General features: G+C 41.7%; 1 protein-coding gene across 1 annotated transcript in view; it reads left to right on the top strand.

Annotated features, from left to right (window-relative positions):
• Nucleotides 1–27,218, top strand: part of LOC118814644 (teneurin-1-like) — a 173,897-nt gene that overhangs the window by 30,337 nt on the left and 116,342 nt on the right. Inside the window, 2 exon segments of the mRNA XM_036580344.1 lie at nt 23,264–23,277; nt 23,279–23,499. Coding sequence (XP_036436237.1) covers nt 23,264–23,277; nt 23,279–23,499 — 235 coding nt within the window.

Below are 27,218 nucleotides of genomic sequence, written 5' to 3'. Positions count from 1 at the left end.
AACAGACGTGGCCCAGTCATCTATATACGAGTGGTGTAGTTCTGTTTCTGTCATCTGTATTATGACCGCTGGTCAGTCAGAGTGGACCTGCACTACTTAGATTTCACCTCACCAACTCTGGATCACACTGAGGGGTAGAATCTGGGCAGGGGCGAAACTTCTGTCAGGGTAAACTGTAGCGCGGTATGAATGGGGATGGTTTTATGGCCCGGCGCTGGTACAGAGCGTCATCCATTGCTGGGGAAGTTACAGTCTGGCTGTGATCATCACTCTAAATCACTCTGGACAGGCTGGAGTTTCCCCTTTAATGATGCCTTCACAAAATGATCATAACAGCCTGCAGGACTGGAGGGGGGATCATTCCATCTTTTATCCTCCCATCCTCGGAGGAGTGGAGCCTCTCTCTTTTACTCATCCTCTCGTCTGCACCCCTCGCTCCTGAACGACGGAGGCGGCTTTGATGTCTGAGGCGTAAATTGCAGTGGTGGAATTAATTTGCGCCGCAAAGCCCGTCATATCAGATAGTATAACATGCGACTGACAAATAACCGACAAATATGAATAATTAATAGTCATCTTATTGAAACACAGAGAGGGGAGGGAAGGAGAGAGGGGAGGGAAGGAGAGGGGGAGGGAAGGAGAGAGGGGAGGGAAGGAGAGGGGGAGGGAGTTGGAGGGAAATGATGACTTAGATTTTAAAGCTGTTCAACATATCGTTTAATCTTTATTTGCGATCCTGATCCTCGCAATTCTAAAATCCTAAAATCTGCAATATGCAAATGAGCCTTCTAACCAATCACAGTGTTGTTTACTGTGTGGTCTTAGCAGAGCTGCTAATATTATGCTAATGCTAAGCTTGCAAACAAAGACAGTGGAAACTTGTCAACAGTCATTATTGTCAGAGACAATAATGTATATTTGAGTCTTGCATGTGTCTCTTTCAGTAAAGAGTCCTGCTGCCTCTGTTTTCCATTCCTAACAGCTATCTGAAACCAGGTGCGCGTTAACCTGCTAGGGGGCGCTATGGGTCTAATCACACATAGCGTAACTTGCGCCTGCCCCTACAATCTTTCTCTTACTGCACAAACTTAATCGAATCTGAAGTCATCTTCTCATCCGCCAGGTCCTTTTTCCAGTTTTACATTCCACCTTAAATTGTCGCAGTTGCATTCTGGTGCCTCCGACTGCGGCATCATTTAAGGTGGAGTGGATATAATATAATACATTGCAGTTGCAACAATACAGTTATGTAAATTTCTGTCTTTATGGAGCTGCTAATGGTATTTTAATGCTTAGTTTACAAACATAGACAGTGGAATCTTGTATATCTTTCAGTGAAGAGTTCTGCTGCCTCTGTTTTCCATTCCTAATAACTACCTGAAACCAGGGGCGCTTTAACCTGCTGAGAGGGTCCTGGGGGTCCTGGGGCTCCTAGGTCTTATGGGTCTAGTTGAACACAGCATAACTTGCGACTTCCAGCACTGCCATCAAAATCTTTCAGTTACTACACAAACCTAAACAAAGCTGAAGTTAGCTTTTTATATGCCCGACTCTTTTTTGAATTTTCCATTCCACCTTAAATGGTGCAGCCATCACAGGAAGCAAAATGCGACACCATTTAAGGTGGAATGCAAAATTCGAATAAGAAGCTGGCAAACAGGAAGCCACTTTCAGCCTCACCAAACTTAAACCCAGAAACCAAACCGCTAAAAACCACAGCTGGTCAAGGTTTTAAATAAATTACATTAAGAAGAACCTCAACTTGAGCTCAAATGTGCTGATGTTAGCTGCTCGCAGGTCCACCAGTGAGGCTGACGTCGGCTTCTTTTTTGTCAGCTTTTGCGGTTAAATTCTGGCACCATTTAAGGTGGAATGGAAAAAATCGAACAAGAAACTGGCGAATAGGAAGCCAACCTCAGCATCCTAGTCTACAACAAGCCGTAATGTTAGTCTGTCATTTGATCCAGTGATGTAGGCGCAAATAAATCACTGAGTAGGGCTGTGAAAATGTGGGGACGCTAACCTGGTTCACTCATAAGAAGGATGATTCTTCAAGGGACAGAGAACAAAAATAGCTAAGAGCAATTTTTCGTAAGCCGAGATGTGAGTTAGCTCAGTTCAGGGATGCCGAAAGTTGGGTAGAGGGCCGCAGCATACCCTGACTTCAGGATTACAACTGTTAAAATAATATTATCAATAAAACGTGATGAGCTTTGAGCCGTAGTATAGAGCCACGTGTGCTTGTTTTGCAGTGGAGTTTGTATTTTTATACTTTAAAAGTCTGCACTGTTTCAGTGAACGCCGTATTTTCAGTACAGTGAGCCAATAACAGGTGGCCACTGTGGGCCTGTAGCTCAACCACCCAAATAGTACCTGCTCTGTGAGGGTCCATGGTGGTCCTGACCACTGAAGAACAGGGTAAAAGGGGGCTAACAAAGTATGCAGAGAAACAGATGGACTACAGTCTGTAACTGTAGAACTACAAAGTGCACCTATATAGTAAGTGGAGCTGATAAAATGGACAATGAGCGTAGAAACAAGGAGGTGGTCATAATGTTATGCCTGATCGGTGTATATTACCATATTAACCAAATATAATTTAAAATACATTTATTTTAAAATGTATGTGGAAATATTACACATAGACAAAAATAATTCTATGTAAATATGTATCAAATATCAAATGATCCTTTAACAGCACAGAAGCGAGTGTTGTAGTATTGATACTCTGTGAAAATGCAGTTATGATCTGATATCTTGTTTATCTGATGTACATTGTGCGTGAGAGTCTCACTGCAGACGTACCTGGTTAATGTGAAGTCAGTGCTGTTCATTCAGCTCATGTGTATTTAGTTCCGTCTGTAAGCTTTGATTAAACTACATACTGCTGAGAAATATAGGCCATTTTCATACATTGCAAAATGTATTTTGTTCCATATGAGTAACTTAAAACACTGCCTGTATGCATTCATAATTCTTATGACTCAAACAGGTTTTACAGTAGGACAGATGGCGTCGCTACGTGTGTAGGATGCTGATACACATGTACACCCACACGCAGGCTGAGGAATGTGGGGTGTGTGCGAAGCGAGAGGCTTCGCTTTAGAGCGAGAAGGCCTGATACATTTACACACCGCCGTCCAGGGGCTTAGCTGTTAGCCGGCTAATCTCTCACTCAAACACAGCCATGCACATGTACACACACACCGAGCAGCCGCGCTGCTGATGCCTCAGTCTGTGAGGAGACACGAGGGACAGGAAGCAGCCAAAACTACAAGACACCACGCCATGTGAGCGTCTCCAAGCAGGAATTCAGCCGTGTCCGCTAAGTTAGCCCACGCTAGCTTCCAAAAAGGGGGCGCTAGCTGGGCTCCATTGTATTTGCATCATTTGGGAGCGGTGCATGCAGACGAGATGATAGAGGGATGAGTTAAAGGAGGCTGAGAGGATGAAAGGCTGCTGTGATCAGTTTGTGAAGGAATTGAAACGGACGGACCTCCAGCAGCGTCCATGCAGTTCTGCTGTTCAGAGTGTTTGAGTGACTTGATGAGGTTTAGGATTTTTTTCTTAGGCGAAATACATAGAAATCTGCCCAAACACTGTGATCTTTCACACACATGCAGGGTGAATATCTATTAAACTGGCTCTAAATGTAAGCCTAATGTGTTTGTGTGTGTGCTTATATATATACCATTCAATTACATTTAAAGCCAGTTATTCATTCAGCCTAATGAGAAACTATAGATCAGGCATAACATTATGACCACCTCCTTGTTTCTGCGCTCATTGTCCATTTTTAGCTCCACTTACTATATAGGTGCACTTTGTAGTTCTACAGTTACAGACTGTAGTCCATCTGTTTCTCTGCATACTTTGTTAGCAGTGAGTGTGTGTGTGTGTGTGTATGTGTGTGTGTGGGTGTGTGTGGGTGTGTGTGTGTGTGTGTCATTAATTCTTCTAAATCTAATCAGAAAATAAAATAACTCATAAACAAAACTGCTGGTCTAATATATCCATACAATATTATTCTTTCTCACCCACAGGCTGTAATATTGGGCAGTGTACACACATACATACACACACACACACTGCTCTTGGCAGTAACAGGGCATCCTGCAGAGTTCATGATGAATTTCAGCTTTCTATGAGAGAGAGATAGAGAGACAGAGAAAGAGAGAGAGGGAAGAGAGAGAGTCACAGAGAGAATGATTGTGCTTGTGAGGGAGGGAGTGAATGAGTGTGTGAGAAAGAATGAGACTGTGTGTGTGTGTGTGTGTGTGTGTGTGTGTGTGTGTGTGTGTGTCTCAGCCTCTGTGTCTGATGTCATAAATTAAGTGTGTGTTGTAGAAGGTCATGTAGCGGCTGCACCCCCAACATTTATTACACACTGCTGCTCACCTGAGAGAGTGAGTGTGAGTGAGTGTGTGTTTGTGTGTGTGTGTGTGTGTGTGTGTGTGTGTGTGTGTGAGTGTATCTTTCTTTCCCAGTTTATTACTGTTTTGCTTACATTCTTTTTTATTTTTCCAAATTATATTATTTCCTGAAAAAATATACATTTAAATATTTGCATATGTAAATGAAAAGCTGTCTTATTAAATATGAATATATTCAGTAGCCAACAGTCCAGCCTTTGAATCGCATTAGAGTTTAAATGTTTGTTTTATTGCAAAGTCTTCACTCTACTCACTGGTTTACAGTACGATACTCATTTTTTTTAATTGTCAACATCAAAACAATGAAAAAAGTTAGAAACATGGACTCAACTGTGCAACTACAATTTAAATTTAGCCTCTGTTCGCAGTGAAAAATGTCCTGGTTCTCAGCCCAGTCACACTCCACAGTGAAACGTGTCTAGACTCTTGGCCCCAGTGAAATTCCGCTTGCATAGTAAAAAGTGTCCTGGCTCTCGGCCCAGTCAAACTCCTCTTGGATGGTGAAAAGTGTCCTGGCTCTCAGCTCAGTCAGACTCCCCTTGGATGGTGAAATGTGCCCTGGCTCTCAGCTCAGTCAGACTCCCCTTGGATGGTGAAATGTGCCCTGGCTCTTGGCCCAGTCAAACTCCTCTTGGATAGTGAAAAGTGTCCTAGCTCTCGGCCCAGTCAGACTCCTCTTGGATGGTGAAAAGTGTCCCGGCTCTCAGCCCAGTCAGACTCCCCTTGGATAGTGAAAATGTCTTAGTTCTCGGTCCAGTCAGACTCCCCTTGGATAGTGAAAATGTCTTAGCTCTCGGCCCAGTCAGACTCCCCTTGGATAGTGAAAAGTGTCTTAGCTCTCGGCCCAGTCAGACTCCCCTTGGATAGTGAAAAGTGTCTTAGCTCTCGGCCCAGTCAGACTCCCCTTGGATAGTGAAAAGTGTCTTAGCTCTCGGCCCAGTCAGACTCCCCTTGGATAGTGAAAAGTGTCTTAGCTCTCGGCCCAGTCAGACTCCCCTTGGATAGTGAAAAGTGTCTTAGCTCTCGGCCCAGTCAGACTCCCCTTGGATAGTGAAAAGTGTCTTAGCTCTCGGCCCAGTCAGACTCCCCTTGGATAGTGAAAAGTGTCTTAGCTCTCGGCCCAGTCAGACTCCCCTTGGATAGTGAAAAGTGTCTTAGCTCTCGGCCCAGTCAGACTCCCCTTGGATAGTGAAAAGTGTCTTAGCTCTCGGTCCCAGTCAGACTCCCCTTGGATAGTGAAAAGTGTCTTAGCTCTCGGCCCAGTCAGACTCCCCTTGGATGGTGAAAAGTGTCTTAGTTCTCGGCCCAGTCAGACTCCCCTTGGATAGTGAAAAGTGTCTTAGTTCTCGGCCCAGTCAAACTCCCCTTGGATAGTGAAAAGTGTCTAAGCTCTCGGTCCAGTCAGACTCCCCTTGGATAGTGAAAAGTGTCTTAGCTCTCGGCCCAGTCAGACTCCCCTTGGATGGTGAAAAGTGTCTTAGCTCTCGGCCCAGTCAGACTCCCCTTGGATAGTGAAAAGTGTCTTAGTTCTCGGCCCAGTCAAACTCCCCTTGGATAGTGAAAAGTGTCTAAGCTCTCGGTCCAGTCAACTCCTCTTGGATATTTAGTGTATCTGTTATCTGTTATGTGTATCTGTCAGGGTGTAGGGGTGTTTGTGTGTGTATTTGTCAGTGTGTGTGTGTGTGTGTGTGTGTGTGTGTGTGTGTGTGTGTGTGTGTGTATGTGTATCTGTCAGGGTGTAGGGGTGTTTGTGTATCTGTTAAGGTGTAGGCGTGTGTTTGTGTGTGTGTATTTGTCAGTGTGTGTGTGTGTGTGTGTGTGTGAATGTATGGGGTGTGTAACAGTGTGTGTGTGTGTGTGTCTGTGTGTGTGTGTGTGTGTGTGTGTGTGTGTGTGGCCTTGTTCTCTGTCTCTGAATCAGTGCTGATTATTCTGAGCTAAGCAGGATACGGGATACTGGCTGCTGCCATGGTGATGTGGTGTATGTTACCGTGGCGACAGAACTGGTGCTGTCCTTCATTCTGTAGTTCAGACTAGAGAGACTGACTAACACTTCTGTATAGTCTCTCTCTCTCTTTCTCTCTATCTCTCTCTCTCTCATTTCACAGTCTCTTTCTCTATCCTCTCTTCTCTTTTTCTCTCTTGTCCTGTCTCTTTTTCTCCGTCTCTATCCATCCTTTTCTCGTTTATTTTCTTTGTTTCTATTTCTCTTTCTATTTCTTCCCTCTCTCTCTCTCTCTCTCTCTCTCTCTCTCTCTTTCTCTACCTCTCTTTTCCTATTTCTTGCCATTGCTCTGTTTTTCTCTTTTCTTCTTTCACTGTATTCTTCTTTTCTTTCTCTCTGTCTTTTTCTCCATCTTTCCTATCTCTCTCTCTTTCTCTCTCTCTCTCTCTCTGTGTCATTCTGAACAGAGAGTTATTAATCCATACAGCTGCCTCACAGTGGAGAGAAATTAATCACTTAATTCACACACACACTTTTACACACACACACACACCACACACACACCACACACACACACACACACACACCTTTTTGTTGTGTCCTTCAGAAAGTGGGGACGTCACCTCCCTCAAGGCATCATGGGCAATCCCCAGAGAGAGAGAGAGAGAGATCAAAAAGGACAGGTTGTAACTATTTGTTTGAGATATTTTTTTTAAATACTTGGCACACACAAACTTACACACACTCACACTCACACACACTCACACTCTCACACACTCACACACACACACACACTCACACACTCACACTCACACACACTCACACACACACACACACAGACACACTCACACACACACTCACACACACACACAGACACACTCACACACACACTCACACACTCACACACACACACCACACACACACACACACACTCACACACACACACACACACACACTCACTCACACACACACTCACACACTCACACACACACACACACAGACACACTCACACACACACACACACTCACACACACACACACACACACACACACACTCTGACTGATTTGTTTGTTTATTGTCCTCTGTTTACTCTCAGGGATGTTCACTGATGTTGGAGTCACACTGAGATCCACACATGAGTTTTACTATCATTTTATCTGCGTCACTCTGATGTTTGGATTTGGTTTGTAATTCAAGCCAGTATTTCAGAGTGTGTTGGGTCAGAACCGGGGTTCTCTAACATATTCAGGTCCCACCCTAACAAAGACCTGGTGAAGAGAAATGAGACATAAACTCACCAAACAAAAATTCTGACATAGTTTAATGTGTGAGTTGTAAACAGACTGATTCAGAGTGAGCCAGACTGATTCAGAATGATTCAGAGTGAGCCAGACTGATTCAGGATGATTCAGAGTGAGTCAGAGTGATTCAGAGTGATACAGACTGATTCAGAGTGATTGAGACAGATTCAGACAGATTCAGAGTGATTGAGACAGATTCAGAGTGATTCAGAGTGATTCAGAGTGAAACAGACTGATTCAGAGTGATTCAGAGTGATTCAGAGTGAAACAGACTGATTCAGAGTGATTGAGACAGATTCAGAGTGATTCAGAGTGAAACAGACTGATTCAGAGTGATTGAGACAGATTCAGAGTGATTCAGAGTGAAATAGACTGATTCAGAGTGATTCAGAGTGAAACAGACTGATTCAGACTGATTCAGAGTGGTTTGGTGTGAAATGGTTCAGATTTCTTTACAGTGGTGCTGATAGGAACCAGTGGTCGGTTCCACCAGCTATGCTCAAAAAAAGATCGTTCTTCAAGGGTTCTTTAGTAAAGAAGATGGTTATATATATAGAACCATGAACACTCCAAGAACCCTCTGCATGATTAAATGGTTCCTTGCACGGTGAAATGTGTTGTAGATGGTTCTAAATAGAACCTTTTTGAAAATGATTCTGTAGAGCACCTATTGGTTTGATGTCAAGGTTATAACAGTAGAAGAGCCCTTTTTGGTGCTTAATAGAACCATGCACAACACATTCCCCATGAGTCTGAAGAACCATTTCATCATGAAAATGATTCTTTGAATGTTCATGGTTCTATGTAGAACTGTTGTCTTTACTAAAGAACCCTTGAAGAACCATCTTTTTAAAGAAAATATAGTAGAGTATAAAGTGGAATATCCCCCTAAAGTACACTCTTTAAAACATGGTTCTTCAAGTGTTCTTTAGTAAAGAAAATGGTTCTATATAGAACCATAAACACTCAAAGAACCCACTGCATGATTAAAGCGTCTTTTCTTCTGATTTACTGATGATAAACCTGAACTTAGTAAACACTTAACGTTACAACTAGCCTACGTTTGAACTTACGCTCAGCTGGTGGAACCGGCCAGACTGAGGCGGTCATTAAGGCTTTCTGTTGTTTATACTGGGATTTGGCTGGACTGGTCAGATCTCCAGATGAAGCCAGTTGGGATCAACACCACTTTCCTGTTTAAGTTAATTAGATTTCCTACAGGCGCGTCCAGCTGGACCCATCAAGGTAGTAGCTGCTGTGTGGTTTCTACTGGACTTTCCCTCAGGGTCAGCAGCTATAATGGCTAATCAGTAGCTTTGATTTACAATATAATCACAGTCCTGACCTCGTTTAACCAGTTAACCCCTTAAAATCCCAGCTTTATTACATACTGTCACTCTTTATTCAGCAACTACATGGACTTCATGGACTGGCTGAGCTGTTTATAGGTTGTATGAGTTGTTTAAGGAGTTTAACCCTTTGATGTCTAGAGTTATTGTTCTTGTACTATCATGTTTAATGTAATCACACAATTATTTAGTGGATTACATACTTAATTACATAGTTACATTATCAGTTACATTTGCGTCCAGTTCCATTCTGTATCGACAGGTTTGAGTAGTAAAATGTAAAGGAGTTTTTTTTTCTCTCTGTGAAACGAGACTCCACACACAAAAATAGCATCATCAAATTTAAATCGTAATAAAACATCTCCTCTTCTACTCACAGTCACTACTGTAGAGCGGATTAACAGGTTAGAATCTGCACTTTCCACAGTTTCAATGAACTGCGAGTCAGAAATATTCATATAAAATCACAGCATCTGTCATGACTGATGACTTAGAGAGTTAATTAATATTAATGAAGCATTTGATGTTGTTCCCTCTATTAATTATACCAATCAGGAAAAGCTTCAGTACTAAATTTGTATTCATTTAAGCTTTTAATTTCTTGAATGAATCAAACAGACTCACAGTTTATAAAGTAGATTTTTTTATGGAGTAAAACTCTACACAGTGTTTTTCTGGATTAAAAGCTGTGGCCTGCTTTACGGAGTGAAAGTCAATTTAGCTTCAGCAGATGCCTTTTATTTTGGTGATGGAAAACAGAAAATAATGAAGCTATAAAGAAGTGGGCATCAGTTCTGTTTTTTAATGTTCTTATTTCATGAAAAGAAATGATAATAAAAAAAAAAAATTATATTAATTATATAGAGAAAATCAGTATCAGCCCCGTAAATCCCATATGTGTGCCTTGTTGATCACTGTGTGTGTGTGTGTGTGTGTGTGTGTGGTGTGTGTGTGTGTGTGTGTGTGTGTGGGGGGTTATCATAGCTGCGGGAGTGCAGAGTTAGCCATGCAGCTAATTAACAGATTAGCTTGAGGAACGTGGACTGGAAGTAAACAAACACACACACAGTTTGTAAGAGACCACTAAGCGGTTTGAGAAATGGTGCCTGTGTGTGTGTGTGTGTGTGTGTGTGTGTGTGTGTGTGTGTGTGTGTGTGTGTGTGTGTGTGAGCGTGTGTTACAGGCGCTTCTCAAAACACAGTTTGATGATACGATACAATAACAATAAACAGTTAAAGATATAAAGATTTAATACACTTTAATTCACTGCTAGTCCGATGTGATTCAGTTCACTGCTGGTGCCTTTCGATTCGGCATTGATTCAATTCTATTCTCAGCATTATGATCTGATTCAGCACCAATATGATTAATTTCAGTATTGATATGATTCAATTCAGCACGGATATGAATCATTTCAGCGTCAATATGGTTCTATTCAGCATCAATATGATTCATTTCAGCATCAATATCGTTCTATTCAGCACAGATATGATTCATTTTATTGTCAATATGGTTCTATTCAGTGCCGATGTGATTCAGTTCAGTGCCAATGTGATTCATTTCAGCTCTGATACAATTAGAATCAGCTCCAAAACAATTAGATTCAGTGCGAGTATGATTTGATTCAGAGCCGTTACAATGATGATGATTAGATTCAGCTTCGATATGATTAGATTCAGCTCTGATATGATTACATTCAGTGCGAGTATTATTCGATTCGTGCCGATAAAATTAGATTCAGCTCCAGTATGATTCAGCTTAGCACCAGTATTATTAGATTCAGCACTAATACGATTAGATTCAGCACAGATATTATTAGGTTCAGTGCAAGTGTGATTAAGTTCAGCACCAATACGTTTTAATCAACTCTGATATGTTTTGATTCAGCGCTAAACGATTTGAATCAGCAACAAAACAATTCGATTTAGAGGTGATATGATTTGATGTGCAGCAATGTTATTCAATTCAACACATATACGATTCATCTCTCTGTAAATATGATTAGATTCAGCGGTAGTACGATTCAGTTTACCAACAATACAACTTGATTCAGTGCCAGTACAATTCAGTTCAACAGTGATTCGATTCAGTTCAGTTATACTGTGAGACTGTGGAACTGATTAAAATAATAAAGACAGCACTTTATCAGTTCTGTCTTTATGAGTATTTGGATGTCATCCAGGCAGGTGATTAATTTACTGTGACCACGTTATTATAGTTCAGTAATATTTGTCCATCTGTCTGTATACAGTCATACACCGATTATGCGTAACATTAAGACCACCTCCTTGTTTCTATGCTCATTGTCCATTTTATCAGCTCCACTTACTATATAGGTGACTTAATATATAGTTATCTCTACAGACTGTAGTCTTCAGTGGTCAGGACCCCCATGGACCCTCACAGAGCAGGTACTATTTGGGTGGTGGATCATTCTCAGCACTGCAGTAACACTGATGTGGTGGTGGTGTGCTAGTGTGTGTTGCGCTGGTACGAGTGGATCAGACACAGCAGTGCTTCTGGAGTTTTTAAACACTCACTGTCCACTCACTGTCCACTCTATTAGACACTCCTACCTTGTCAGTCCACCTTGTAGATGTAAAGTCAGAGACGATAGCTCATCTGCTGCTGCACAGTTTGTGTTGGTCATCCTCTAGTCCTTCATCAGTGGTCACAGGACGCTGCGCACAGGACGCTGTTGGCTGGATATTTTTGTTTGGTGGACTATTCTCAGTCCAGCAGTGACACTGAGGTGTTTAAAAACTCCAGCAGCACTGCTGTGTCTGATCCACTCAGACCAGCGCAACACACCACCACCAGGTCAGTGTTACTGCAGTGCTGAGAATGACCCACCACCCAAATAGTATCTGCTTCAAATATATATTGCTGGTGCACTGCAGCTGAAAGTCAGTTCAGTACAGCTCTGAGCGCCTGAAGTGTGGTCCCCGGTGGTCACTGGAGCGAGTCTGATGATTTCCACTGTTTACAGAGAGCACTGATGTGCTGTAAGATGGCGAGCGCCCGGTGATCCAATGTGTTTCCCGCTGTGCTGCCGGAGAGGACCAGCCTACTGTTTCACACTGTGTGCAGTGAGAGAACCGCAGTACTGTAGAGTGTCTGGTGATGAATCTCCCGAGGCGATGAATACATTTTTTGCACACTGAAATGCTGGATGTAAGCTTAAGCCTCCTAATGTTGACCCCCCTCCTCCCCCCAACCGTCTGAAATCACTTCAGAAAATAACAAAACATGTCATTTGGCCAGGGGTGCACGAACTTTCGCCATACAAAACAGGCATGGTTTCTATTCATGAGTTTAACATACTGGAAAAAAAATAAACAGAATATATAATGTGCCATTACTTTTGCACAGGCCAAATTTTATGTAACAGTTTTTTCCTGATACGTTAAATTCAGTAAATAAACAGTATTTTGTATTAAAGTGTGCAGAAGTGTGTCTCTGTAGAGGGTGTGTTTACTTATTCACACTTAGGTGTGTGATTTGAGCAGGGGTGCACAAACTTTTACCAGCGACTGTGTGTGTGTGTGTGTTTGTGTTTGTGTGTTTGTGTGTGTGTGTTTGTGTGTTTGTGTTTGTGTGTTTGTGTGTGTGTGTGTGTGTGTTTGTGTGTTTGTGTTTGTGTGTTTGTGTTTGTGTGTGTTTGTGTGTGTTTGTGTGTTTGTGTTTGTGTGTTTGTGTGTTTGTGTTTGTGTGTTTGTGTTTGTGTGTTTGTGTGTGTTTGTGCCTTTTGGCCTCCCAGCTCATATTTGACCTCATGATTCAATTTGATTTCGATTTTTCAGGAAACAAAATTATGAAATTTCAGATTTTGGCATAGTTCAATTTTATAAAATAGAACTTGCTTAATAAAGCTGGAAGTAATGTTTATACTGTAGATGAATACAGACAGTAAAACAATACAATAAGCTGTTCTTGTATTTTAATTTTAATTTTATTTTTTTAAATGTTATTTTAATTTTAAAATTTTTATTGTTTCAAATTTTTTTTTCAAGTTTTTTTTGTATCATTAGTGTCACTTAGAAAATCAGCTCTACTGAATTTGAGCAGGGGCGCTCGAACGTTTGCGTGCAGCTGTACATATACACTCTTAAAAAAGAGGGTTCTTTAGGGTTCTTTAGTAAAGACGGCAGTTCTGTGTAGAACCATAAACACTCAAGAACCCTTTGCATGATTAAAGCACTTTTTAGATTGATAGAAAAATGTGTTTTATATGGTTCTATATAGAACCTTTTTGAAACACATTCTATGTGACATCATAAAGGGTTCTTCTATTGTTACAGGCTTGACACCATAACATTTTAAAAGCCTTTTTTGGTTTTAAATAGAACTGTTTTCTAAAAGGTTCTATATAGAACAATCCGCAGTACATTCTCCATCAAGCTGAAGAACCCTTTGATGATACAGAGAACGCTTTAATCATGCAAAGGTTTCTTTGAGTGTTCATGGTTCTGTATAGAACCATTTTCTTTACTAAAGAACGTTTGAAGAACCATCTTTTTTAAGTGTGTACTTTGGGGGGACTATTCCACCTTATACTCTACATTCTTTGAAGAAATGGTTCTTCAAGAGTTCTTTTCAAAAGACAGCAATTCTGTATAGAATCATGAACACTCAAGAACCCTTTGCATGATAAAAGGGTTCTTTGCATGAGGAAATGGTTCTTCAGATTGATGGAGAATGTGTTGTGTATGATTTATATAGCACCAATAAGGTTTCTTCTATGTTACAAACTTGGCATTAAACCAGTTGAAGATCCCTTGTTGGTGCTTTATAGAACATTTTTCAAAAAGGTTCTACATAGAACCATATATAGCACTTTGCTTGCTGAAATGGTTTTGTTGTGTATGGTTCTAGAAAGCACCAAAAAGGAACTATTTTCTTTACTAAAGAACCCGTAAAGAACCATCTTTTTTGAGAGTGTAGCACTAAGATGTGTTCTACTGAATCTGTCAACTTCTCATTGTATTTGTGTTTGAGTTTACAGGTGTGCGTGTGTGTGTGTGTGTGTGTGTGTGTGTGTGTGTGTGTGTGTATGAAGAACAGCGCTGTGAGTTCTTTAGTTTAACCCTCTGGGTTCCACAAATCCAGCACAGAAATCCAGTTCCTGAATCTGTAGAGTCGCCCTTCCCATTCCATCTTATCTCGAGATCATACGAGACTCACATCCGGAGTTATGAGCCTATGAAGAGGGGCTGAGATACACGTCATCTGCCTCTCACCGTGTGGAACTGGTGGATTGGTGTGTCCGTCTACATTCTGTGTGAAACTGACCGATGGACACTCAGGAAGTCACTAAGGACTGACCATCACGCCGGAAACCCTTCATTCTTCATTCAGTCCACATCGGAGACTCATGTGAAACGGCGTGCAGAGAGTTTACAGCTGCTGAAGCTGCTGCAGCGGTTTTGGAAAGTAGTGATGAAGATAACGGAGCATTTAGATATGAAACATATGAGGATCATGTTATATGAAGAGCTTTAGAGGAGCATTTAAGAAGATATGAACAAATCGAGGAGAACACAGAGGGTTCAGACTATTGATCAGGCGTTTTTATCGAGGTACTAAAAGGTCAGCATGGATCGTTTGTTTACACGCGCTTGTAAAACGTTTATTCTGCTTTTATGTGCTCGTGCATCTCACTGACATCTGACTTTGCGCCTGTGTGCGGCTGATTGACTGCGTGTGCTGTGATGTGTGAACGCAGCCAGCTGTTGGAGGTGCAGACGCTTCGGTGAAGAACACCTCGTCCGTCCTTCTGGTGTCACTGGCACAGCTGTACACACACAGCTCTCCTCTGGGTGTGAGCGTTTTGACACGAGAACAGAAAAGAAATGAGGACTTTGCCTCTAGAGTTCCATATAACTCAGTGTGTGAGATGTAAACAGTGATTCAGAGGCTACGTTTACATTACAAGCCTCGTCGCATCTGTCATTAATGTGACGAACCGGCGTCCTGAAATGACCCACATGAGCTCATCCTACTCAGTAACGTCACGTGAATGAATCACGTGAATCATCAGCACAAGCTAACGAGCAGAACGAGCTTCGCTGAGAAGATAATTAACTCTGATCAGCTCTCAGCTTCGTTATTAGAGCGAGACGAAGGAGAAAAAGGTGAGATGAGCTGCTTTCCCACCGTTTACAGGCTTTAACTTCTGTTCGGCGCTGCTGCCATGGTAACGCTGAATGATGGTGTTTTTATTAGATTTTATGTTGGCCGTCGTTTTATAAAAGCAAGTGGCTTAGTATGTGTTGCTGTGATTATACCACAGGGAAGAGTGTCGTTAGGCACTCACGTCATGCCTAGGAACACCCTTTAATAAAGGTGATAAAATCACCGTAATGCACGGCCTCTCATGCCTTATTGCCTTAATAGCACATGCAGTGGATCAGACAAAATACCACATGCTATCTTTCCGTACTTTTCCTGTAGGCTGTTGTGAAACCGTCTTCCAAAGGCTGCCCAACAGTCTTGGAACAATACGTTTGGTGGCTGATGTTTCTTGAGTTTAACACTGGAGCTACGAGGCTAATGTAGCTAACAAGTAATGGAGGCATATACTCAAACCGTGCTTCCGTCAAACCGTGTGGAGTTGTTAAGCTAGTACATAAAAACAGTAGCAACCATCCGGAACACTGAATTTTGAGTGAAGAGGTGGACATAAATAATAGCTAAACAAAAGAAATAATGCAGAAAATAAGAAACTGGTAAAAATGGGGGATTCGAGTGGTGACAAAATGACAAGGTTATAAATGTTATATTCAGATATCAAACCCTATAAATCCTGAGCTTTTATTTAATTTTTTTTGCTTTTAACTCTTAATTTTGTTTCTGATTTGATGCAGAGGAGAGAAATTCTTCTGCTGTCAAATAACGGCTGGGCTGCGCGTCAGAAAGAGATGAAGGATATTTGTCAGAATTTGTCATGAATGCGTTATAGATGATAATATCATATCCTCGGTGGTGATTAGATTATTGGCTGCAGTGTAATATTACTTACTCTGATAGAGAAAGGCAGGAAATTGAATTGTGTAAATTGTGCCCAGCGATGCACATTGATTTTCATAAACCCGCATTCAAATAAGAACAATGTGTGATGATGTGATGGTTTATGAAAAAAACAAAATGCGCTTCTTCCCTTTTAACGCAGGGCTGTGAAAAAGTCAGAGCGCCTTCATTTATGCATTCGTTTATTTAAACGGAACAAGCTGATCCCAGATCTGGCTCTTCCCAGACTGGATCCTGCGCCTATTTTTTAGTATTACAGACTTTCGTGTGTTCATCTGCAGTGCTGTTTCAAGAAAAGTCATCATAATATTTTCTAGAAATGACTTGATATGTGTAACATAAAATGTGGACGGCTCCTGTTTGGCTGTGCGGCAACAGAAACATTAATTAAAGCAGCACCGACGCTGTTGTTATTACTACAGTGCACTTTCGTTAACCAGCACATTTCATGCAATGCAAGGTACTATCACTGCAGTCGTCAAAGTACTAAGCACTGCAGTCACCAAGGTACTGTTACTGCTGCCAGCAAGGTACTATCACTGTGATCACCAAGGTACTATCACTGCTGTCACCGAGGTACTAAGCACCGCAGCCGCCAAGGTACTATCATTGCAGTCACCAAGGTACTATCACTGCAGTCACCAAGGTACTATCACTGCAGTCACCAAGGTACTATCAGTGCAGCCACCAAGGTACTAAGCACTGCAGCTACCAAGGTACTAAGCACTGCAGTCCCCTAGGTACTATCACTGCAGTCACCAAGGTACTATCACTGCAGTCACCAAGGTACTATCAGTGCAGCCACCAAGGTACTAAGCACTGCAGCTACCAAGGTACTAAGCACTGCAGTCACCAAGGTACTATCACTGCAGCCACCAAGGTACTAAGCACTGCAGTCACCGAGGTACTATCACTGCAGTCACCGAGGTACTATCACTGCGGTCACCAAGGTACTAAGCACTGCAGTCACCGAGGTACTATGAGTGCAGGCACCAAGGTACTAAGCACTGCAGTCACCGAGGTACTAAGCACTGCAGTCACCGAGGTACTATCACTGCGGTCACCAAGGTACTAAGCACTGCAGTCACTGAGGTACTATCACTGCGGTCACCGAGGTACTATCACTGCGGTCACCGAGGTACTAAGCACTGCAGTCACCAGTTTAAATTATGCTGCAGTCAAGAGCCTTGCTAGTAGCACAGCCTCTGCTAGCAGTGGGAACAGATAGAGGCTTTCAAAAACTCTGGACGCTCACGGTTGACTTGTGCACTCAAAACACCCACAGAGGCCCAGTGCATCCATGAAGGGTGTCTGGCAAAGTGACAGTGACTGAAATCAGATGCTCTGCTATGTGTTACTACAAAGGACTGTGTTTTGGTGTGCTGGACAGACCCGTTCAAGAAATCCGTGATCGGTTTCAGGAAAATAGCATGAGCCTAATCGTACTGCACAACATTCTCGGCTCTAGAACACACACTGAAGCGGACCTGACGTTTCTTTGTCGTTGCTATGGATTTCCCAGTTTCCCATTTCACCTGTCTCCGATGTGGACTGAATGAAGGGTTTCCACCGTCAAGGGGCAGTCCTTAGTGATTTCCTGAGTGTCCATTGGTCAGTCAGAATGTAGACATACACCTGAATCCACCAGTTCCACACGGTGAGAGGCAGATGACATGTATCTCAGCCCCTCTTCATAGGCTCATAACTCCGGATGTGAGTCTTGTATGATCTCGTGATAGTATGGAATGGGAAAGGGCGACTCTACAGATTCAGGAAGTGATTGAACTGGATTTCTGTGCTGGATCATCACAAAGATAAGATTAAAAAGGTTATAAAGGGTAAAGGATCTGCTGGGAATGTCTTAATGCCAGATACCACAGGGCACCTTCAGAGGTCTTGGAGGTTTTTTTGGCTCGTTGGTGTAAATATGAAGGCACAAGAATGTCTGAAAGAAGTGAAGGATGTTTCATACATTGAGCTGCAGATCACCTGCCTCCTGGTTGCGTTGGCCAGATTCGCTTGCCTAAACTTCAGCTCTGCTCAAAGTTTTTGATTCAAGGCCTCCCCCAAAATACGACTGGCCAGGCCTGTCAAGCACTGCGAGGCTGCGTGTGATGGAACCAATGCTTCCTATTGGAAAAGAATGGGATCCGCTGCGGCTCGTTGCCGTGCTGGACTGAGATAAATGCAGCGTCAGTAAGTCGAGCTTTAGTCGCGTATTGTGGGCACATTCGTACACACAGCTGCCCTCTGCGTTTTGAGGCATTTGCCAGTAAATGATGTGTGAACGACTGGTGAAACATACACAAAGCTGAACGCTCTGCAGAGCAACACTGTGTGTATATGTGTGTGTGTGTTTGTGTGTGTGTGTGTGTGTGTTTGTGTGTGTGTGTGTGTGTGTGTGTGTGTGTCACACTCTCCTGCCTCGCTGCAACAGTCAAAGGTGTACGCAGTGGATTATGTGGGCCAGTCGCTGTTGCCATGGAGACCAGCCAGGGTTAATGGTCCTTCACCATCCGTGTGTGTGTGTTTGTGGCTTGGCTCATATTTACTGTTGCGTACGTGTGTGTGTATGATGCAAGCCATGTTTTTCGGGCTTCTTGTGGTGTGTTTGCCGCCTCCGCAAAACGGCAATTATCAACAACACCTGAGACATTTGTGCAGCCAGTAAAAGTAAGGTTCTGTATACAGAGCTGTGCAAAAGTCAAAGACCATCGTTCTTCATTTATTTCCAGCCAAAACAGCCGTTAAGTAAAAGTTATTCATTTTTCAATGTGAGACAAAAAGGAGAAGTTGCATAAAAATGTCAGCATCCAAATCTAATCTTAACTGTGTGAGTCAGTGAGTCACTCTTTACCTTCATTCCAGCTTCCATTCTTTTCAGGAGACTCACTTTCAGTTCCTCAAAGAATCTGCAGACTCACCTCCAAAGTTCAGTCTTAGAAGCTGGTTGATCATTTTCTGAAGTAATCAAACATGTTCAGTGGTGTTGAGGTCTGGACTCTGGGGTGGTCAGTCCATCGTTCAGCTTCTTTGTTTGATGTGTCCGTCTCCTTTTCTCAGTGAGGTTCTTCTTGATCAGCTACACATCCTTTCAGACCCACAGCGCTGAGTCGTCTTCTCACAGTGGAAGGATGGACAGAAACACCTGTGGATGTTTTCAGATCTGAAGCAGCTTGATTTTCTCCTCTCTCTCAGAGATGAAAGCTTTAAGTGCTGTTTATCTGATGGGGGCAGTTTTGGGGTCGACCAGGTCTTCCAGGTGGTTGTTAGGAGCCACATTTTCTCTTTTTAGATGAATTTAGAATCTCACTTGTTTTACTTTGGGGAGTTTTTGTGATCATTTCATTCAAAGCATTCACTTTTTGTGGGTGTTGTGTAACGGCACACTTTTGTTTTTAGTTGGTTTGGTTTGTTTTTTATTCCATTAATAAGGATGAAGCGTCCAGCTCTGACAACATCTGCTGAATCAGTATATCACCTCAATTCTTTTGCATATTTATAGGCTTTTTTTTAATATTAATGTTATCACCCACAAAACAAAGTAGTTCTACTGAAGTGATGTTGCATTAGTGCTGTAAAGAGGCACCTAGTCTTAAAATTTCATTCTAATGTAAAGTAACAGAAGAAAAGTGTGTGTTTTACATTTGTTAACTTGTTTGTTCAATGAACTCAAAAATGGAACTTAACTAGGTTACTTTTCTAAGTTAAATAATGGTAATAATGGTTAGGCCAGGGGTCGGCAACATGCAGCTCTTTTACTGTTCCGCTCCACAGCAGAATCTGATTTGTAGGTAATAATAAAATAATCCTCCTTTACAGTAAAATAAAGCTCTGCTGATCGTTCAACACAGTTTAACAGTAAATGGTCTTAAACGCTGGAGTTAATGTAGAACTGCTAATTCACCCTTTAACCCTGAAGATCAGCGCAGACACCATAGTAACACAGACAACAATCTCACCTGGCTAGTAGCTACAAAACGGCAAAGAGAGAGATTTAGGACGAACGTCGATAATTTGGAGACGAATGGACTTATTTGCGTTTATAATCACTCCAGCTGGTTTCCTGATACGTTTAATCTGCAACGAGAAACTGACAAACACTAAAAAGTCGCGAAAAGCTGAAGTTTCTCATTCACCAGCTTCTTGTTCAGATTGTCCTATTCCACCTTAAATGGTGTAGCAGTTACGTTCTGGTGCCTCAGGCACCTTTTAAGGTAGAACAGGAAAATTTGAACCAGAAGCTGGTGAATGAGAAGCGACTTCAGCCTCTTAAAAAATCGAATGAGTCGAATTTTATAAGAAACTGTTCAACTTTTGAGGAAAAGTTTCCTGCTGGAGATGTGAGAAAAGCGACTATAGCTGAGCTAAAGCTTAAAGCAGAGCAAAGTAAGGCTGCCTTTTCGTGTATATATTAAATTTTTTATCCTATGCTAGCACATCAGCACATACTGAGACAGATTTACAGCCAAGATGATAAAATGGACATTAAAATGTTGTGGCTCCCAAAGGTGCTTTTATTTTTGCTGAAAGGGTAAAATGGCTCTTCTTAACATTTGGGTTGCAACTCCTGGGTTAGAACAACGTCACCGTTATTTTCCATTTTATAACTGACTTGTTAATGATCTGCAATGTAAAGTGCCACCATTAATCCCATCCTAACAATGTTTAGTCTGAAGACAGATGATTCCTCTCTGGAATTAGAGCAGCTCTGCCTGCTTTTGAAAACTGGAAAATAGGAAAAATGTAAATACACAATGTTCTTGAGTAGGGTGGACGTTACAGAATCAAACGTGACAAGATTTTACTGTTATTATCAGTACTTTGGGTCAGTCAGTTTGGTCTGTATTTACTGTTTTTTAACCCCTCAAATGGCCAGGGCCCACAGTCAGACCCGGAGTGTTATTACACACACCTATGATTTAAGAATAGCTCAGCCAGTTTGCACTGACGTCCCTGTAGTTACTGAATAATAAGCCTCAGTGTGTAATAAAGGTGGAATTTCAAGGGGTAAAGTGGAACAAATAGTCATAGCTGCATGTAAATCAGTGTGTAAGTAAAAATAAGTACATTTGCTTTAGTATTTTTGTGCAGGGATTGCCCTTTACACAATTTTAGTGTTTTTCATTGTTATTTTCTATTTTGTTTGTTATTATTTTCAAAGACTTTGAAATTTATTAACTTTGCTCATTTCATTTTGATGAATAAGTGCCATTGTAAACACTTTAGGGCTGTTAGCTTCATTGCAAATATTCAGATTTCCTCAATGATCCTAACAACTTGTGAATTGATGATCATTGACAGAAGTCACATTTTTAAAAAAGGAAAACCCAAACTATAATTTAGTGAAAAGCTAGAAAAATGTAGATTTTCAGACCGCAGGATGATTAACAGTGACGTAGCCAAGGCTGCAGACTTTTTCCCCTCTTTTTTTAAGCTTTTATTTTCTGGCAGAGTTTTTAATTCTGGGACTTCAAATCTGTGCAAGATATCGGAGGATGGAGGTAAAGTTATGTTCAGTCGGGGTCACGGTAACCATGTTGATTAGTGTTAGTAACTAAAAGAAGTAGGACAAGTATTCAAACAGCGTTCTGATTGGTTGGGAGGATCAACATAAACCTGCGATTTTAAGGGGTTGATGTCAAAACTTGGTCTGATGTTATTTCTACAGTTAATTTTACAGTAAAATTTGCTCACATAACAGATTTGGGCTAAAATTAGGAAGAAGTATTTCTACAATTACTTATTTAACTCCTAGAAAATGAGCATAATATTTTTAGATAGTTTGTAACCATCATATTACCGTTTCATTACACATCTGTAAAGTGCTGCCCTAATCTTCTAATAGTGCTTCAGTCTCTTTTTCATACTGCGTCTCTTTCCTGATTGCTCTGTAACCAAATTAAATCGAGTTTTTGTTTTTCCTTCTTTTCTTCTCTCTCTCTGCGATCGTTTCCTGTTGGCTTCTGTAATCGTGTAAGATGAACGCTCTTGGGCTAATGATCCGTCCTTCCCCTCGGTGCTGAAAGAGTGTGTGCTGCGCTGAAAGAGTGTGTGTCCGGCTACGGATCAATTTATGATGGACGTTTGATTGCATTAGCGTCAGACGTCTGATCGCGCAGCCCACTGGTAACGGCTAAAGCCTAATACATTACTATAGACCAAAAGACGAGTAAATTTAATCTCCAAAACAATTTGAATCAATCTAATTCAATTCCAGCTCCGCGGAGGAAATGTAGAAAGTGTTTCAGTCGGGCGCTCGCTGCTCTCCGGTGTTAGCATGAATCTGTTTCAGACTTCTTAATGAGCGGCTTGGTTCTGCTTTTAAAACCTCTCTGACCTCTGCTGACTCTCTCTCGTGCGGTCAACCTCCTCTTTTTTAACACTTATTACATTAGAAAGTGTGAAATAGTTTTGAAAAGGAGTTAAAGTGAGTGGATTAGACGGCTAATAGTCTCTGCGTAGTCTGTAGCGCGCTAACAGTGGAACTTTGCTAGGCTAATTTCATGAAGAGAGCTGGGCTACAGGTTTGGAAGAAAGTGAGAGAAGAAGGGAATGAAAGAAGGACAATTAGGGAAAGAAAATAGGCATTGTGGATGTGGAAAAACAGAAAAAGGCCTTTTGGATTAAATATTGCAGTATTTGCAGCCCATTTATGGCAACAAAGCTATTTTTAATTAGCTTTTTTCTATGATGTCGTAAAATCCAGCACATATATCCATCAGTTTAGCCTGCAGCAGTTTAGCCCCGCCCATTCATGCTGAAGGTATAAGAAGTTTTTAGTCTGTGTTGCTTTTTGAATGAGGCAAAATACGAAACAGAGCTCACTCACATACATTTGCATACAGTGTTGTTGGGTTTTACAGGATGCTGGGAAAAATCATATTGACTTAATGAGAATTTATATCACAATACCTACATTTAGAGTCGGTTATTCATTCAGCCTAATGAGAAACTGTAGAACAGACTCAGTTTATATCGCAATACCTACATTTAGAGTCGGTTATTCATTCAGCCTAATGAGAAACTGTAGAACAGACTCAGTTTATATCACAATACCTACATTTAGAGTCGGTTATTCATTCATCCTAATGAGAAACTGTAGAACAGACTCAGTTTATATGGTAATATAAATATGCGCTCTCTCTCTCTCTCTCTCACTCTCTCTCTCTCTCTCTCTCTCTCTCTCTCTCTCTCTCTCTCTAGATCTTCCCTCCAGTCCCTGTTGCTCGTTTCTCCTTCAGGCCGTTACCCCCTCCTCCCCCTCCACCCCACGCCTGTACCTGCGTGCGTCCAGCACCGTCCACCGCCCCGGAGCTGATCCAGAGAAACACGCTGCCGGCCCGCGGACACCAGAGTGACCCGACCAAAACAGTGCAGGACGACGGCTGCCAGTCAGAAAACACCTGGGGTCTAAACAGTAACATACCACTGGAGACCAGGTCAGTAAATCCCCCCTTAAAAATGATGTATTAAAAGAAAATTCTATAGATTTTCAATATTTCTGTATGATTCAGTTTTTGCGATGTAATTAGAGTGATTCAGAGTGGTTTGGTGTGAAATGGTTCAGATGTCTTTACAGTAGTGGTGATAGGAACCAGGGGTCGCCATGACTACAACACAGATATAGACATTTTATTTACTATCCAGAACCACCAGAGAACCTACACGAGTCTTCTGAGTTTATATGGAATGTAGATGATGGTATAATGGAACATCTAAAATAATAAGTTTTCTTTGGGGACTATTTTGCCTCACAGCGCCCTGCATATTATGTATCCCTCCACCATGAATGGATGTCAGGATCAAAATCCTCTTAAAACTATCATAAACAGTGTCTCAGACATCAGGCAGTGAATTCATAACCATTTCATGTAGTAACTTTCTGTGAGGGAGCTTTTAGAGGTGGACGTCTGGTTCCTATCACCACCACTGTGAACAGTTCTCTGTAAGTTTCTCTAGAACAGAGCGTTTCACACCAAACCACTCTGAATAACTTTGTTCACAGCTTGACCATCTATTTTGAAAAGCCAGTAAAACTCCGCCTGAATACAGATGTGTTAAAATATAACACATTATGCGCTGTTTTTAACACATTCTGTATGGATTCTGTTTGTGTGGGGAAAAAAAGTGTGTGGGTGTGACAGAGAAAGACAGATGGAGAATGAAAGAGAGAGAGATGGGGAAAAAAAAGCAACAGCAGTATGATAGAGGGATGGCCAATTCTGTCCTGAGCGAAAGAGAGAAATGGAGAAATAAATAAAAGATGAGAGGAGGAAATCTTTGTGTTGAAAGGAAATGAAGCTGTCTGCTTTGGGACACACACACTCGTCCCAGAAAAGAATGAAAGCTGTGTGTGTGTCAGTGGAGTAGTTTAAACAGCGACTTCCCGTTGCATAAGACGACAGAACGTTTCGGAGGAGAATGTATTAGCGGCTCAAAATGGCCAGAAATATGTCTGAAATCATTTTTTACCCAAATCTGCTCCCAGTCAGCTTCCATAACTGCTTAATTACCAGCTGTACATTCCTGCGTCACGGTTCATTTCTATTAGCCAAACTGCTTGAGGGCCTGCTTGGGGTTGTAGCTGCTTTCGGAGCTGCGTTTTCCCACCCACAACCCTCAAACCATTCGCAGTCAATTAGACTCAAATACCCTGATCACAAGTCCCACATGTCTATGCAATACATCTCCCAGCATTCGATGCAGTTCATCATGATATTGTTATCCATCAGCCTGAAAACTGGGCCGACTTTTCATGCACAGCTGCCGAATATAAAAAATGCAATGTTTCCTTTGGAGTTCCACAGGGTTCTATTTTAGGACCACTGCTTTTCTTTCTAGCTGTACGTTTCTGAACTGCTTGAGGGCCTGCTTGGGGTTGTAGCTGCTTCCGGAGCTGCATTTCCCCACCCACAACCATCAAACCACTCACCGTCTATTCGATTTGAATACCCTGATCTCAAGTCCTACATGTCAAATTTATGCTGGTGGGTTAAAGCAAAAGTTCAGCCAACAGTTAAACTTATAATGAAAATTATGTCCCTTGCTGCCCTTTACTGCAGCATGTAGTTCAGCAGAAAAGACATGTTTCATGTCCTGGATCAACTCATCACAAGATCCTGGGTTATCAACTTGAAAAGTGTGTCGACCTCTCATGCACAGCTTTAGAGTGGTTCAAATCATACTTGACAAACAGGCATCCAAAAACGGTAATGTTTTATTTGGAGTTCCACAAGGTTCCATTTTAGGATCACTGCTTTTCTTTCTGGCTGTATGTTTCTGGTTGTGGCGTCTTTTCAAGCTGCATCTTCCCACCAACAACCATCACCTTTGCAGTCTATTAGATTTGAATACACTAATCACAAGTTCTACATTTCTGTGCAGTATGTTGGCCAACAGTCAAAGTGTTTTCAGGTTCACCGTTTACCCCAAAATGTAATTGATGAGTAAACACTTGTTTGGTGTCCTTTTCGTGTAGCATTGATACAGTTAATCACAAGACCTTGATTTATGAACTTGAAAACTGTAGACCTTTCAGGTACAGTTGTAGAATGGTTTAAGTCATATTTGACAAACAGGCAGTTTCTAAAAATCTAAAAACTGTAATGTTTCATACGGAGTTCCACAGGGTTCTGTTTTAGGATCACTACTTTTCTTTCTAGCTGTACATTCCCACAACGTTAATTTCTATTAGCTCAACTGCTTGGTGGTTGTGGTGTCTTTTCAAGCTACATTTCACCACCAATAACCATCACATTTTCAGTCTGTTTGATTTGAATACGCGAATCACAAGTCCTACAATTTTATGCAGTATGTTGGCCAACAATCAAATGTTTTAGGTTCACCGTTTACCCCAAAATTTAATTGATCAGCCAAGACTGGTTTGGTGTCCTGGATTTTTGTACAGCAGTCAATACAGTTGATTAGAAGATCCTGATTTATCAACTTGAAAACTGTAGACCTTTCAGGTACAGTTCTAGATGGGTTTAAATCACATTTGACAAACAGGCAGTTTCTGAAGGCCTCCGCACACCAGATGCACCTCTTTGCGCATCGTAGCACTGTTACAGAATTCCGGCAGGGAGAGCCGATAAAAGCCAGGTTCAAGTTTATTTTTATACTCCAAGCTGAGGTTGTAGCTGCTTTCGGAGCTGCATTTCCCCACCCACAGCCATCAAACCGTTTGGAGTCTATTAGATTTGAATACCCTGAACTCCAGTCCTACATGTCAAATTTATACTGGTGGGTTAAAGCAATAGTCCAGCCAACAATCTGACTTATAATCAAAATGATCTCCCTTGCTGCCCTTTAACACAGTATGTAGTTGATCAGAAAAGACATGTTTCGTGTCCTGGATCAGCATTCAGCATCGCTCATCACAAGATCCTGGTCCGTCGACTTGAAAACTGGGTCGACCACTCACGCACAGCTTTGGAATGATTTAAATCATATTTGACGAACAGGCAGTTTCTAAAAATGTGAAAACTGTAGTGTTTCATTTGGAGTTCCATAGGGTTCCGTTTTAGGATCACTGTGTTTCTTTCTGGCTGTATATTCCTGGTAGTGGCGTCTTTTCAAGCTGCATCTCCCCACAAACAACCATCATATTCACAGTCTATTAGACTTGAATACACTAATCACAAGTCCTACATTTCTGTGCTACATGTTGGCCAACAATCAAGTGTTTTTAGGTTCGCCCTTCACCCCAAAATGTAATTGTTTAGCCAAGACTTGCTTGGTGTCCTGTAGACCTTTCAGGTACAGTTCTAGAGTGGTTTAAATCACATTTGACAAACAGGCAGTTTATGAAGGCCACCGCTCACCTGGCATGCTGTGTCGTGCAGCATAGCATCATGTAGCAGTGCGTTATTATAGAAAACCAGCAGGGAAAGACGATAAAAGCCAGGTTCAAGTGCATTTTTACACTCTAATCAAACAGATTGAGTGAAATGAAGTGTTCAGCAACACTTAATGCACTTGGCATCTGTTTACTACGTCTACACAGACTGGCTGTTTTTGAGCTGTAAGATTCAAGCTGGAAAAGGCTAGGCTAGCAACGTTAGCTGAGGTGAAAGACCATTAGCATCTGTCTGTATATCTAGAAGACTGGCTGCCTTCCTCTGTGTAGATTTCAAGCCACATGTGATCTACCGTGGCT

The sequence above is a fragment of the Colossoma macropomum genome, unplaced genomic scaffold (genome assembly GCF_904425465.1).
Source record: "Colossoma macropomum unplaced genomic scaffold, Colossoma_macropomum, whole genome shotgun sequence".
NCBI classification, from domain to species: domain Eukaryota; kingdom Metazoa; phylum Chordata; class Actinopteri; order Characiformes; family Serrasalmidae; genus Colossoma; species Colossoma macropomum.
This window is presented reverse-complemented; position numbering and strand designations above follow the sequence as displayed.